The 15051-nt window shown below is 29.3% G+C and overlaps 1 protein-coding gene across 1 annotated transcript; it reads left to right on the top strand.

Annotated features, from left to right (window-relative positions):
* The first annotated feature begins 6105 nt into the window (after positions 1–6105).
* LOC111298482 (mitotic checkpoint serine/threonine-protein kinase BUB1) lies at positions 6106–14384 on the top strand. The gene is made up of 14 exons (XM_022893196.2): positions 6106–6214; positions 6302–6449; positions 6931–7088; positions 7173–7263; positions 7652–7762; positions 7857–7944; positions 8453–8556; positions 8646–8717; positions 8809–8898; positions 8986–9143; positions 13159–13213; positions 13299–13433; positions 13522–13640; positions 13855–14384. Exons 1-14 carry the CDS (start codon positions 6147–6149, stop codon positions 14042–14044), a joined length of 1587 nt encoding a protein of 528 aa, XP_022748931.2. The 5' UTR covers positions 6106–6146; the 3' UTR covers positions 14045–14384.
* The last annotated feature ends 667 nt before the right edge of the window (positions 14385–15051 follow it).

The following is a 15051-nucleotide window of genomic DNA, read 5'->3' as shown; positions in this document are numbered from 1 at the left end:
CCCTGTGCCACCTACCTAAGCACAGGGCCATAGCTAGAGCTCTATAAATAAAGCTCTATGGTTGACCCCAAAGGAGATGAGAAGGAAACCCTGTAAAAAAATCATAAAATCTAAATTAAAAAAAGAGTATTTTGTAAAAAAAATCAGAAACATAGTCTTCCCCAAAGGGAAGGAACCTAGTGCTAAAGCCCCCTACAAAAAAAAGAAAAAAAATCAATTTAACTTTTATAAAAAAAAATTAAAAGAAAGGTTTGACCAAACCTTTAAGGTTCAATCTAAGGCATTTTTGTGGGATTTGGGTGAAATTAAGCCCAGATACGTGTTTAAGGAGTCAAAGAAAATTTTTTCCTGAGTTTTGAGATTTTTTGTCGATCAACACGGGGGTCAGAGCTCGTTGATGACAAAAAACACAGCGGTTGTCATGACGAATAGACACTAACCCCTGATTTGTCTTAAAAAAAAGAGAGGAAGAGAGGTTTTTTGTTTAGAGGAGATGGAAGAAATTAGCTGAAAAAGATTTTGGGCTTTTATATAAGCTGCCAAAAGCCAAAATGATGCCGTTTCAATAAGGACCAAAACGATGTCATTTTGAGACCCAAGGATCTGTGTATTAGCCTACAACCTAACTCAAGGTTTGGGCACTCAACCCGACGACTCGGCATCCCTCTAACCTCTAACTGGTCCAATTGAACTAGCTCAAACTAGACCAGATTGATGTCAAATCGTCGAACCAAACAGACCAACCCAGGCCAATATTGATCAAACCGTTGACTAGTCCGATTCAAGTAAAAAAATCTTTTTTTAAATTTTTTAATAGTTTTTATATTATTTTATTAATATTTATGCATATTAGAATGTTTATATTTATTAGAATAAATTTTTGTTGAAATCATAAAAATAAATGATGAAATATATAATTAAAATTTTTGATAATTTTGTTAATTTTAAAATAAATCTTAATAAATAAAAATAATAATAAAAAATGTAAAAAAAATTTTTATCCGACAATGGGATTTAAAGATACTCCAAGTGGTGATATCGACGAAATCCCTAAGTGAGAATTTTTTTTTTTAAATACTACCAATTATTTGAGTATTTATGAAAAATTTTCAATACAATAAAAAAAATTTTTGTTATAAAATAGTAAATAAAAATAAACTATTAGTAAAAAATAAAGTGATAACAAATAAGGAAAAAATTTTTTATCGGAGGATAGGATTATAAAAGTATTCCCAGTAGTAATGCTTTATAAAATCTCTAGGTGAGAAGATTTTTTTTAAATATTACAAGAATATTAGAATATTTATAAAAATCTTCAATACGATAAAATTTTCTCTTTTCTTCAATAAAACAATAATATTAATAATTCAATAAAAAATATCAATAGAATTTATAAAAAATATATAAAAAATGTACATCAACATATTATCATTCACATTGCATGCATAACATAATTTTTACAAAAAGTAAATTCAAGCCTCTGAGGATAAGATTCTAAGGTATTCTAAGAAGTGATGCCTAAGAAATTTCTAGGTGAAAAAGAGTTCTTCTAATGTTACTAATGTATTGGAACATTTTTAAAAATTATTTCAATAAAAGGGTTTTAATTTATTTTTCTTGAATTAAATTTGAACAATGAAAATGAAATAATAAAAATATTAAAAAAAGAAAAAAAACCAAAATTTCAATAACAAAGGAAGTCAAGGAAATTTTTTTTTCAAATATCGAAACTAAGACTGTTTTTGTCAAAATCCATGGATTACACATAATTAATTGATACCATTTCTAAACAGGTGCTGTAGGAGTGTTAATCCTTCATAACACGTATCCGACTCCTAGACCTAAACTGTTTCTCAGATTATCTTTTTAATAAACTTCAATTAATTTTAAGATTTTATTAAAAGGATAAATCTTAATAGGTGGTCAAAAGATTGGTGGTGACTCTATTTTGTATTTTCATTTTCAAATTCGTCGAACGGCTCTAAAACTGTTATGACAGTTAGTACGATTTAATTTCTTAATTTTAATGATTTTTTTTATAATAAAAGATGGTCTATTTAATTTGGTAATAAATATTGATGCTTTTTCTTCTCAATTAGGTTCATTATTTACAATATTGTAATTTATTAAATTTTGATTGTGTCTTTTATTTTGTTTGTTGCAAGTTTATGACTTTGTATATAATGAACCTAATGTTATGGCTATGAGGGAATTGGAAATGAATTTTGAAAAAGATTTTGGAAGGTTTGTGACTAACTTGCTCAATTTCATTTTTTCTTCCTCTTTTCCTTCTTGATGGTGAATAAGTTATACTTTTTTCCTTATTAACTTCATTATCAAGATCTTTATTGGTTTTTCAATTTTTTGGTTTTTTTCCCTTTTTTCTGAGGTTTGTTTATTTTTATTTTGGATGATGGGGGATTTTGTTTTATACCTTCCATATTGAAAACTATCACATGCTTTAAAACTTTATAATAAAAAGTCATTAACCCAATTCTTTCCCTTTTCCATCTCCATGATCATTTTTTTCATTTTTTTATTATTATTGATAATATATGAACAACTAAAAACAAAACAAGTTTATATTTGATACACTGTCAGTGTATAAATTTTATACACTGTCAATAAATTAGATGATATAACTCATTAATGGGATGAAATGCCTCATTAATGAGTAAGTTATTTTATTTTTTGTACATTTATTTTAAGAGTTGATATTTACTCATTAATGAGTTGCCATTATATAATTCACTGACAGTGTATAGAATTTATACATTGACGATGTATCAAATATAAACTTTTTTAGTTACATTTGTTAGGACAAATACATTTAGAGTATATTTATTCATGCTTGCAATTGATTAGCACTTTCTAATGTACCTACCAAAAATTTAAGTTAGTTGTCAATGCTATTGTAAGAAAATACATGATTTGACATATTGTTATTTATCCCGGGTAAAAAGTTATGGTTAAGTCATTTTTATGGATGTAGAGAGGTAAGAATTTTGTTTTGTCCATTTGATTTATTTTGTAATTTTATAAAAATTTGGAATGACTCGGATCATATTTTATCTATTATATTGTTCATTTGTATTGTTTTGACTTTTAATGTTCATTATATGTTTATTCTTAACTAGGTTTATGTTTGTGATTCAAGGCATCATCACGCTTACCAATACATCTAGCACAACAATAAATTGATGGTAAATGGTGCTCAATTTACATTTATTGACCAACATGTCTGATTTGGGATAGTACTAAACATTTACCTTTTAACTATGTTCAAGAAAAATGGTTAATTTTGTTTGCATGATAATGACTTTAGGTTCCTACAAAAATGGTAAAAAAATTATAATAGCTTATCTTCCTTTATCCAAGTTTCAGTATCTCAAAATTGTAATTAAATTCTATGCAATGTGAAATAATTTGTGTTATTTACTTAGATGAAATGCACTTTTGATTTCTTAACAAATTATATATAACAATCAAACTATTATTGGTACCTTTTCTTGAATTCATAATTTTGTATCTATTCAATTTGCGAAAAAAAATGGCATGAAAAATATTGTCTTAGATGTTCTACTCATAAATTTTCAAACGAGTTCAGGCACATATATATGCAAGCACCAAAATGGTCACCGCAAGTAGAACTATACTAATACCTTCAATTATGGTTGCAATGATTTTTGCTTTTTTTAGTTTTTTATAATTTTATTATTAAGGTATGAGTGTTGAAACAACATTTCCCCCATAAACTAAAGCAACAATTCTTTTTATTTTTATTTAGAAAGTTTTCCTCAAATTTAAATTGGAAATGTTAATAAAATTTAGACCAAAAGAGAAAAATGGAATTAATTTATTAAGAAAGAGATTTCAAGAATCTAGGGCAAGAATAAGATCCCAAGACATTATTACAAATATTTTTATATTAAATGGCAATATTGTAACATAAATTATGTGATTTACATATAATGTATGTAGTTATTTTTGAAATTGTTTGTGTTAGTGGTGAATTAGAAACTGTTTGAGTGGAAACTTCAAGGTTTGTTATTTTTGAAACTTTATTTATTCATATATCAAAAAAGATGAGGTTTTAGTTTGAGTCCATTACTTCAGCAAATTGTAAAAATTATGTTAGAACGTTAGGCATTGTTGCTATTGCATTTGATTTGTCTGTTAATGTTGTTAATGCAATGGCTTTTTCATCTAAGTTTGGCTGTGTGGGGTCCAACTATTTGATGATAATCATTTTTCACCTTTTTTATTGATAAATAAATAGTGATGAATTTTTTTTTTGTTTTATTAGTGACTTTTATTCTTCATTCATAAAGGTAACATATCAGCAAAATAATTAATCTCTAATGCAACAATATCAACCTAAATCAATTCTTAATAACAACCAAAAGCCACAAGAAACACCGTTATCTTAAACCACCAAACAAACTACAAATGAACTTTTTCTAGAAGAACCCTTTTCGAAAAAAAAAACTCAAGTGCCAAGTATTACTCTTATTAATACATGATTTATTTGCTATTGTTCTTATTAGTTATACTCTATAGAATATGCAATGTGTTAAATTATCTTGACTTGTAAATTGTGTGTGTGTGTGTGTGTGTTTTTTTTTTTTAATTTGAAAAAAAAATTTTCATCGCAAAAGTAAGTTTCCAAAAAGCACTTGTTTATTGTCTTCCAAAGAGAAAATCAATAAGCTGATTAAAAATTGAATATTGCTTTAATTGTTTGATTTACTACAATAGATATTATGTTTATTTTACTTTATTTTTGCAAGTTTTGAAACTTTGCTATGTGCTTTAGGATTAAATTGCATAATTGTACTAGCCTTTATTTTTTTTAATCTCATATTTAATTTGTTGGATGAAACCTTTATGATTTTTAGTACTTAACGTCACAAATTCAGATTACTAGAAATATATTTCCTTTCTATTGAATTTGTTGTGTTTCTTTGTTTAACCTTATACTTTAGTATTAGTTATGTCATATAGAATCTAAGTAGTCAAGTGTTTGTTGAATCCAAATTAATTAACTAATCTTAGGATATGCTTGATACACAAAATTATGATAAGATAATTTATTTATTGGTCAAAATTATTTTTGCTCAAAATTTATATAATTTAAATTATTGAAATAATTTTTAAGGTTATGATAAGATATGTAAGTTTAATCCTATGAATTAAAAATAATTCTCTCCACATTGGGAGGATTGAATCATCATATACCAAAATGATGATTAATCATCCTTGTAATTCTATTCCTTTAGATACAAATCAAATATAATATAAAATAATTAGTATCATATCTTATTCATCATTCAATGCACCAAACATAATTTTAATATCTTATATTGATATCTTTAATACTCAATACAATTGTATACTTCTTTTTTTTTTTCATTAATTGAAATGAATAATTATTAATTTGAAAACTCATTTCATGCAATGAAAAAGATATAATAAATCAGTAAAGTATATATTAGAAGCAACACTAACACTCTCCTTCTAACCAACTAGAATATTTTGACAATGACATTATGAAAGAGATCAGACATATTCCAACTAATAATGTTAGATGTTACCATTGTAAAGCTCTTGAACTTTTTTGTATGATCCATATGTAATAGCATGTGCAGAGTTATCACTTTTTTTATATTATATGTAGAGACTTGTATCTAATATATTAAATATTATTCGTTTTGATTCAAAAATTTTAATATTTTATTTCATAAAAAACGTATTATAAGTTTAGATTTATATTTCTACATATATAATAGTATGTGCAAAATTATTGCTATTCTTATATTATAAAAGTCTTAACTATTTTTGAAAATATTTTTCACTTTTTTTACAATAAAAACTTCGCAACATATACAAAATTTTTATTTAATTAAAAAAATAAAATAATCTCTAAAATTATACCAACTTAAATTAAAATACTCGACACAAAATGCGCGTTAACTCACTAACTTCATTTAATTTTAACGTGGATCAAATAATATTTTTTAAAAATAATTCTTCAAAAAAAAATGGGGCCCACTGGCGCTGAATTTGAAAAGCAAAGATTTCCCTCTCATTTTAATCCTCCGTCGTTTCCATACTGAGAAAGAAGTGGAGAAAAAAAAAAAAAATCTATGGATGTTACTCTGACAGAGTCGAACGATTCCTCCTCTGCTCACGACCCTCTCTTCCCATGGCTCCTGTATTCTTCTCTCCTTCGTTTTCTTAAAGTTCTATAAATTGTTTGCTATGAATTACTTTTTTCTTTCCTAACTTATTGCAAATCCAGGTCGATCAAGAAGGCATTAGACGAATGGTACTCAGGGAACCGCACTGATGCAGATCTCGATAAGCTTTTATCAGATTGTATCTCCACTTTCAAGCACATTGCCCAGTACCGAAACGACCTTAGATTTCTCAAGATTTGGTTCATTTATGTAATTATATATCTACTTGCTCTTGCGGTTTGCTTTTGCTTTTGGAAATTTTAAAATGTAGCTTGGATTGGGGTTTTTTGCGGGATGTTGCTATAATTGATTGAGGTTGGTGGTCAACTATATGAAGGGATTGATTTGATTTTTCACGTTTTGTATACTTTTAAATGATTGAGCTTATATGCCTTTATAGAGAGAGAGAGAGAGAGAGAGAGAGAGAGAGAGAGAGAGAGAGAGAGAGAGAAATGGAATTTTCCTCAATTTATGGAATAATGTTTGCAGTGGGTATTATTCAGCTAACTTAAGTGGGTTAACTGAGTTATTGCTCTTGCATTTGAACATTTCTTGAATTTTGCTCTTACATTTAAGAGTTTTTACGCACTTACAAGTAATGCTTCAAATTTTCAGTGGATTTGGTACCTTGGATGGAGAATTTCATCGGGGGTTTAAATGTTGCATTAACTCCATTTTGTGGTTTTTTCAGTTGGAAGGCAGTAAAGATTTCGAAAGCATTTTTAGAGAAATGGAGGAGAATGAGATATGTATTGGACATTCTCTACTTTATGAATGGTATGCATATTTCCTTGAAGCCAAGGGGAAGTGGAAGGAAGCACACATGGTTTACCAGATTGGCATTTCAAGGTTTTTTTTTTTTTTTTTTTTAAGTTTTTGCTTATTGGGATTCATCTTTTATGTTTTGATACTTTTATTATGTTTGGAGAATAGGAAAGCTGAGCCGCTTGAGAAGCTGAAGGGGGCACAATCCTTATTTGTTAAAAGAATGTCTGAAAGGCTTAACACTTCCTCATTTGGGAAGGTAATTGAAGCTTAACCAGCAAAAGAAAATCATGAGGTTTCTAAACATTTTCCCTGAATATATATTCCAAGCACATTGGATATGATTGTGAATGCATGCGTGCATATAAAGTGGGGTGCACAAGTTGAAATCTCTTTGTTAATTTCTAAACATCTTAAATATCATGATGAGATTTTATTATGCCTCACCTCGTGAACTTTTGTGTAAATATCAGGCTAATGCCAAAGAATGTTCCCCATATGTACGGGAATTTGAAGTTTCGTGGATTCAAATTTTGGTGTTCAGTCTTTTGACTCTTTTCTAAATGAATGCCTAAGGCCTCAGCATCAGCTATTTCTTTTTTACCATTTTTACAAATGCCTAACTTGTTAACATACATGCTCAGCAGATTGACAGAGGCGAACAAGATGAGTTTGGCAAAAAATTTATTAATCCATGGTCCACCTTCACCATGGAAGAGCTTTCAAAGAAGATACATCCTCAAATTACAAACTATGATGTGAGACATTTTGCTTATATTGTTATGCATGTTTCTCCACTTTTCAGTCTTATTCCTGGTTAGTCTTATTATAGTCTTTTGACATTTATTTCAGGGATACCACCTGAGTAAGAAAGTTTACTCTGGAAAAGTGGCCTTATCTTTGTTGAAGAAATCGTCAAGGAATAAAATTATTGAGATTGGTAATTTTTGTGATTCTGCAATATGATTCTAGCCCGATGCTTTGAAACCATTGTGTGATTATGTGAGAGTTTTCTAGCCAAATTTTAGAAATATACCAGATCTACTTTAATAATTCGAGAGATTTAAAGGCAAGGATGAGGTTCAGAAGTAAACTATGAGATCAAAATTTGCTGCCAGCAATAATATGTGGCTTTGCTTAACACCTTCATGAAGTAACTACATTTGCAGGCAACTTATTTCCCCTTTTCTTTGGTTCACCAATTTTATGGATTAGTCTTTAGCCTATTCATTCTACAGTGTGCTTGATTTTTGAGTTCAATGGAGATACTGATGCTTTCTCTTTTCTTAATTGACAACACTCTTTACAATATTTCATGAGTTGAGAGAGCCAAGAATTGTATTAAGAAGCTACCATTCTTTTTCCTATGAATCCCAAAGTTTTTAGAGACGTACAAATTCATTATAGGGAACTAAACTTGTTTCTTTTATTGCATTTATTTTCAAAAGGAGGAAAGAAGTATCAGATCAAGGGGTGTGCTGGTCAGGGTGGGTTTGCTCAAGTATTTAAAGCATGCATTGATAGCAATCCTCATGATGTTGTTGCATTAAAGGTTACTGTTATCCTTCATCTCCTCCTTTTGATAAAGATCACTGTATCACGTATTGGACTCTGTCCTAACATTACAAAATCCTTTTGCAGATACAAAAGCCTGCTTTCCCTTGGGAATTCTACATGTACCGTCAACTTGATGAACGCATCTCAGACAGACAGGTATTAATATTTCTAGGTTCTTATAATTTTACATCATTATCAGTGTATTCTGGTCCAATGAGCTTTTGTTATTTTTTTTTCTTTGTATCAGAGATCAAGCTTCGGTTTTGCTCATAAAATGCATATCTATTCCGACTGTAGCATACTCATATGTGACTATCTATCTCATGGGACACTTCAGGTAGGTTTATCCCCCTTCCACAGCTCCAACCAAATATAAGTGAAGGGAAAAAGTGCCTTCTGTAATATTTGCTCTTGCTTTGTGCAGGATGCCATTAATTCTTATGTGGTTACTGGCAAGGCCATGGAAGAGGTATTGTGTATTTTTTACACTACAGAGATGCTTTACATGTTGGAAACTTTGCATGGTGTTGGCATCATTCATGGTGATTTCAAGCCTGATAATCTTCTCATTCGCTATTCGAAGTAAGTGTCTTTTATTTCACCACTATAGATCATAGACTGTATGTTTCGTATGACTTTCATATAACTGTAGCATGGTACTTAATATGTTAATTACCAAACATGAAAAAGAAATATAATAATGAATTTCATAGAAGGAGCACTAATGACCCTAATATAGGAATGGCAACAGGTCTGATACTTGCTATTTTTGAGGCATCCTTATCTAATCCTATTAATTTTCATGACATCTAAATCCATTAATTATCCGATTAAATTTGACTATCACTATTCGAACCCTAATCGAATTAAATAAGCAATACACATTAAATATCTGAATCCATTAAAATACCCTATAATTATTATTATTTTTTAATAAAAAATTTATTATTGTATTTTATTTCACACAATAATTAAACTTTTAAGTAATGATATTAGGATATTTTTGAAGCACATTATTACTTATTATGAAAAAATTAAAAAATAAAATTGTGTGGAAAATTAAGAATAAAACTGAATGTATATTAAAAAATTGCTCATAAAGAATTATTCAAGCATCTTAGGTTTGTATATAACTAACTAGTGAGTAAACTAAGAAATTAAATCTTCCTAAAAAACTGATCCTATAATTAATGGATTATTTATCCTAATTTTTTTTCCTTAATTCTAGGGATACAAATATAAATATATAGATTACAAGATTACAATCAGCTGTAAATAAGTGTTTACCCACACTCTCCCTCAAGCTAGAAAATAAGTGCTTTTTATTCCCAGCTTGAAAATAATTTTTTGAAATGTTGCACTGCTGAGACCTTTAGTCAACACATCTGCAAGTTGACCCTTGGTTGATATATACGATGGACAAATCAACTTACTATCTAGTTTCTCTTTTATGAAATGCCGGTCTACTTCAATGTGTTTTGTTCTATCGTGTTGCACAGGATTGTGTGCAATGCTTATTGTAGACTTGTTATCATAGTAGAGTCTCATCGGTCCATCTCACTTGATCTTTAAGTCTTCTAGGATAATCTTTAACCATAGTAGTTTACAAATTCCTTGAGCCACTGCTCTGAATTTTGCTATAGCACTTAATCTTGCCATCACATTCTGGTTTTAACTCCTCTAAGTCACAAAATTACCACCTAGAAAAGTGTAGTTGCTTGAGATAGATATTTTATCAGTTATTGAACCTGCATAATCAATATCTGTATATGCCTCTAGAACCAACCTTGAATTTCTTTTAAATAAGATACATTTCCCAAGATTGGCCTTCAAATAGTACAATACATGATAGATAGCCTGTAGGTGCACTTTTTTAGGACTATGCATAAATTGACTTATCACACTCATAACATATGCTATATCAGGTCTAGTATGTGAGAGATAAATATGTCTTTCAATTAATCTTTGGTACATCTCTCTATCTACAACAACATCTTCATTAGCTTCTCCAAGTTTATGATTAGGATCTATAGGGGTATCTGTAGGTTTACATGTGAGCTTCCTAGTTTCTTTAAGAAGATCTATCACATATTTTTGTTGTGAGATGAAAATACCATGCCATGAGTGAGCTACTTCAATTCTTAGGAAGTACTTCAATCTGCCTAGTTTTTATCTCAAATTCTCTAACCAAATACTGTTTTAGAAATTCTCTCTTTTTTTCATCATCTCCAGTTACAATTATATCATCAACATACACTAATAGAACTGTGACTCTCCTTGAATCAGAATGCTTGATAAACAATGTGTGATCTTCTTGACTCTGCTTATATCTCATTGCTAGCATCACTTTGGCAAATCTCCTGAACCAAGCCTTAGGAGACTGTTTAAGGCCATATAAAGACTTTTTAAGCTTGCATACTTTTTTTGCTTCTAGATGACCTCCAAATCCCGGTGAAACTTTCATATATATTTTTTCATCCAAATCACCATGTAGAAAGCATTCTTTACATCAAATTGTTGAAGTTGCCATTTGTAATTTGCAGCCAATGATAACAAAATCCTAACTGTATTCATCTTGGCAATTGGAGCAAAAGTTTCCTGATAATCCACTTCATAAGTTTCCTAATAATTCACTCCAAATGGATTCTGGATCATGTTTTGGAAGCTTAAAAACACACTATTCACATCTGATTTTCATTTAAGTAAAAATATCCAAGAGACCCTGGTACAATCATCTATGAAAGAAACAAACCACCTTGCAGTTGAAATATTAGGAATTGTAGGGGTACCTCATATGTCACTATAAATAAAGTAAAAAGGAGTATAACTTCTTTTATTGCTAACTGGAAAAGATACACATCTATGCTTTGCAAGTTCACAAACATCACAATGAAAATTTTTGGCATTTAATCCTTTGAACAAAGAAGGAAACATGTTTTTCAAAGTTCCAAAAGAAGGATGTCTAAGACGAAAATGATAAAGCTAGATTTTATTTTTATTGGGAGATTTTTTAGAAAGAAATGATAAAGGTAAACTATTCTTGATATTACTTCTGTTGTTTGATGTCTCAAGATAGTATAGTCAATCCTTCTCCTTAGCAAGTCTAATCTTTTTCCCCGAACTCTAATCCTGAAATTCACAATAAGAGAGATAAAAAGTCACTTTGCAGTTCATAGCTCTAGTAAGTTTTTGTATAGATATCAAATTAGTAGACAATCTAGGAACATGAAGAATATTTTTAAAAACAAATGAGGGATTAATTTGAATATTTCCTAATCTTGCTGCTATAGTAAATGAATCATTTGCAACAATAATTTTTTTATTATTAGGACACAGGTATATGTACTAAACTTTTGGGAAGAATGTATCATATGGTTTGTGGCTTCTGAGTCAATGACCCACGAACTCGTAATAGATTTAACCGAGATATTTAATCAATGAGAACTAGAAGATTTACTTGAATTAGAGATCTTACCCAAGGAACATACCTTAGTAGGCTTTTCTTGGGTTTTCAATAGGCTTTTTAGCTTCTCAATCTTTTATTTGTCCAACTCTCCTTGTTTTTGAGACATTTGTAGTACTTTGGTGATTTTTCCTTTTGACACTTCCTTAAATTGGGTGGTAGTGATATCTTTCTTTGAACTGAAAGAAGTAAGGTTAAAAATTTTGCTTCCCAAGAAGAGTCTAAAGCTCTAATACCATGTGAAAAAACTAAAAAATAAAATTGTGAAAAACTAAGAATAAAACTGAATGTATATTAAAAAATTGCTCATAAAGAATTATACAAGCATTTTAGGTTTATATACAACTAACTAGTGGATAAATTATGAAACTAAATCTTCTTAAAAAACTGATTGTATAATTGAGGGATTGTTTATCCTAATTTTTTGTCCTTAATTCTAAGGATACAAATATAAATATATAGATTACAAGATTACAATTAGCTGTATATAAGTGTTTTTCAACACTTATTGTAAGATTGATCCCCTTGGTAATGCTCTTAAGAATAAGGATTGCTTAAAAACTTAAAACAGGTTTGGGTATTAGAAACCTAAGGCGTGCTACCTGATTCCAACATGGATAATAAACTTACTATTCGAATCCAATACTTGTCTGTTTGTAGGTATTCAAATCCGACATAATCGAATTGGATAGTGTTGGGTACCCAATTGTTTACTATCCATTGCCATCCTTACCCTAATGACAATGTAGGAACTGTTATGCTTCTACCTTTTTAGTTGTAATTCAACCACAATAAACACTACACTCCTGATAATTAAATTGGAATGACATTGCACTTGTATTTATTAAGAAGCATTAAGTAGGACTAGCATCACATGTAGGTGGACCAGCGCACAAATGTATAAGCCATCTGTAACTGTTCACAAAAGTCATGAAGATATTTATGCGATACTCCTGCACTCCTGCTTTTCACCTTTCAAATAATTCAAAAACTTGGCATAAAGTCTGAATGCTTACTTGAGAATCATTGTTAACATAGTTGTATTATAATATGAATTACATTTGATCAGTCTTTTTATGCAAGTGTGATTTTTGGAGTTTGGCACGTAATACATAGATTTCTGACATTTTGCAGGGATGACCTCTCGGAAGAAGGGTTTAAAGATCGAACTGGCCATTGGAGTGATCAGGTTAACAATAATTGCATAGAGAATTAGAATTTTTATGGTTGACAATTGACAATTAGAATTCGTACTTATGAGTTTTATTTAGCAGGGTCTTTGCCTTGTTGACTGGGGTAGGGGGATAGATATGCATCTATTTCCAGACAACACAGAATTTACAGGTGATTGTCGAACTTCCGGGTTTCGTTGTATTGAAATGCGAGAGAAAAAGCCATGGACTTTCCAGGCAAGTCTCTGTTTCTTGAACCATTGCAAATTGGTGTCTTTAATTTCATCGGATGATTCCTTTACCCTGATGTCTCATTTCTCACTAGGTGGACACATATGGCCTATGTGTTGTTGTCCATATGATGCTGCATAATGCTTACATGGAGATTGAAAAAAAAGCCTCAGACAATGGCTACATTTATCTGCCAAAATCATCTTTTAAACGGTATTATTCTTTTATTAATGCATATTCATAGATAATTTTTTAGTTCTTCAGTTCAGGTGTCAATTTCTTAATTAACTTCTTTTGATCCATCGGCAAGTGTAATTTAAAATATAAAAAATTCACACATAACTGGAGCCATATTTCCTTCTATCCCTTTTCTTGGTTGGCAGTGCCAGTGCCTTAACTCCCACAATGTCTGCACCATTGCTTTCAGATATTGGAATGTTGACCTATGGAAGAATCTCTTTACAAAGCTGCTTAATGTTAGCCCAGGCATCAATGATAGAGAGTTGTTGCATAGCTTGAGGAAGTCATTCCTGGACTACATGCATGATAACCCACTGCTTGTAAAGAAACTAAAGGAATTGCTTGTGAAACAACGGGCTACCTTGTGTTCTGCTTAATGAACCTTTGGTCATCAGCATTCCAGAAGATATTTCGCAACATTCTTGTAAATTTTTAGTGGATAACAAGTTGGAAGTTGCTATCTAAAACTGATTTAAACGGAGAAATCTCTTGACTTCTTCGTAATAGATCATATGTACAGCCAGCCATAAATTCTAGCATCAGTTTGTTGTTATTTTGCTGTATTTTGCTAGTATACAGGTACAATTTTACAGCCTGGTGGGTAGTCCATTGTAAAAGAACTTTCCGGGGTCTTTCAGAAGAATTGATTCAATGATGTATGAATAGCTACTAATGTTTTTCAGGATTATGGCAGTCAGCAATAGATCTGGTAACTTCAAATATGATACAGTGATATGAATTTATAAATATGAAAATAGATATGAAAAAAATAGTGTGTTTTAAAAAATATATTTTATATTTATTTATATCGATATAAATTTTGGTGTGACATAATTTGTATTTTATTGACATGTTTAAATATTTGTAAGAGATAAAAAACATATTTAAATAAAATGTGTTATACGTTTAACATATGATACGATATAAAAAACACGTTTAATTTAATTTTGTCATATGAGTATATGTTTAATATATTTTTTAATATTTATTTTAATTTAATATAAATAAATAAAGATTGTTTTAATTTTTAATTTTTTAATTATGATACTTAATTAATTTTTTAATACCATATAAAGATTATTTTAAATATTTAATTATAATACTCATTTAATGATTATTATAAAATTATATTTTATATTAATAATATAAAGAAAATATAAATATTAATACTAGTCTTATACATTATTACTTTATGAGTTTATATTTGATATACTATTAATGTATAAAATTTATATATTGTTAGTGAATGAGAATTCATTAATGAATAAATATCAATTTTTAAAATAAAATGACATAAATTAAAATAATTTACTCATTATTGAAGTATTATTTTTAGATTCAACTCATTAATAAGTTGTTATTATCTGATTTATTGATAATATTA

The sequence above is a fragment of the Durio zibethinus genome, chromosome 16 (genome assembly GCF_047325235.1).
Source record: "Durio zibethinus cultivar Kanyao isolate XHJ-2024 chromosome 16, ASM4732523v1, whole genome shotgun sequence".
NCBI lineage: Eukaryota > Viridiplantae > Streptophyta > Magnoliopsida > Malvales > Malvaceae > Durio > Durio zibethinus.
Note: the sequence above shows the minus strand (reverse complement) of the source record. Positions and strands in the feature narration are given on the sequence as shown.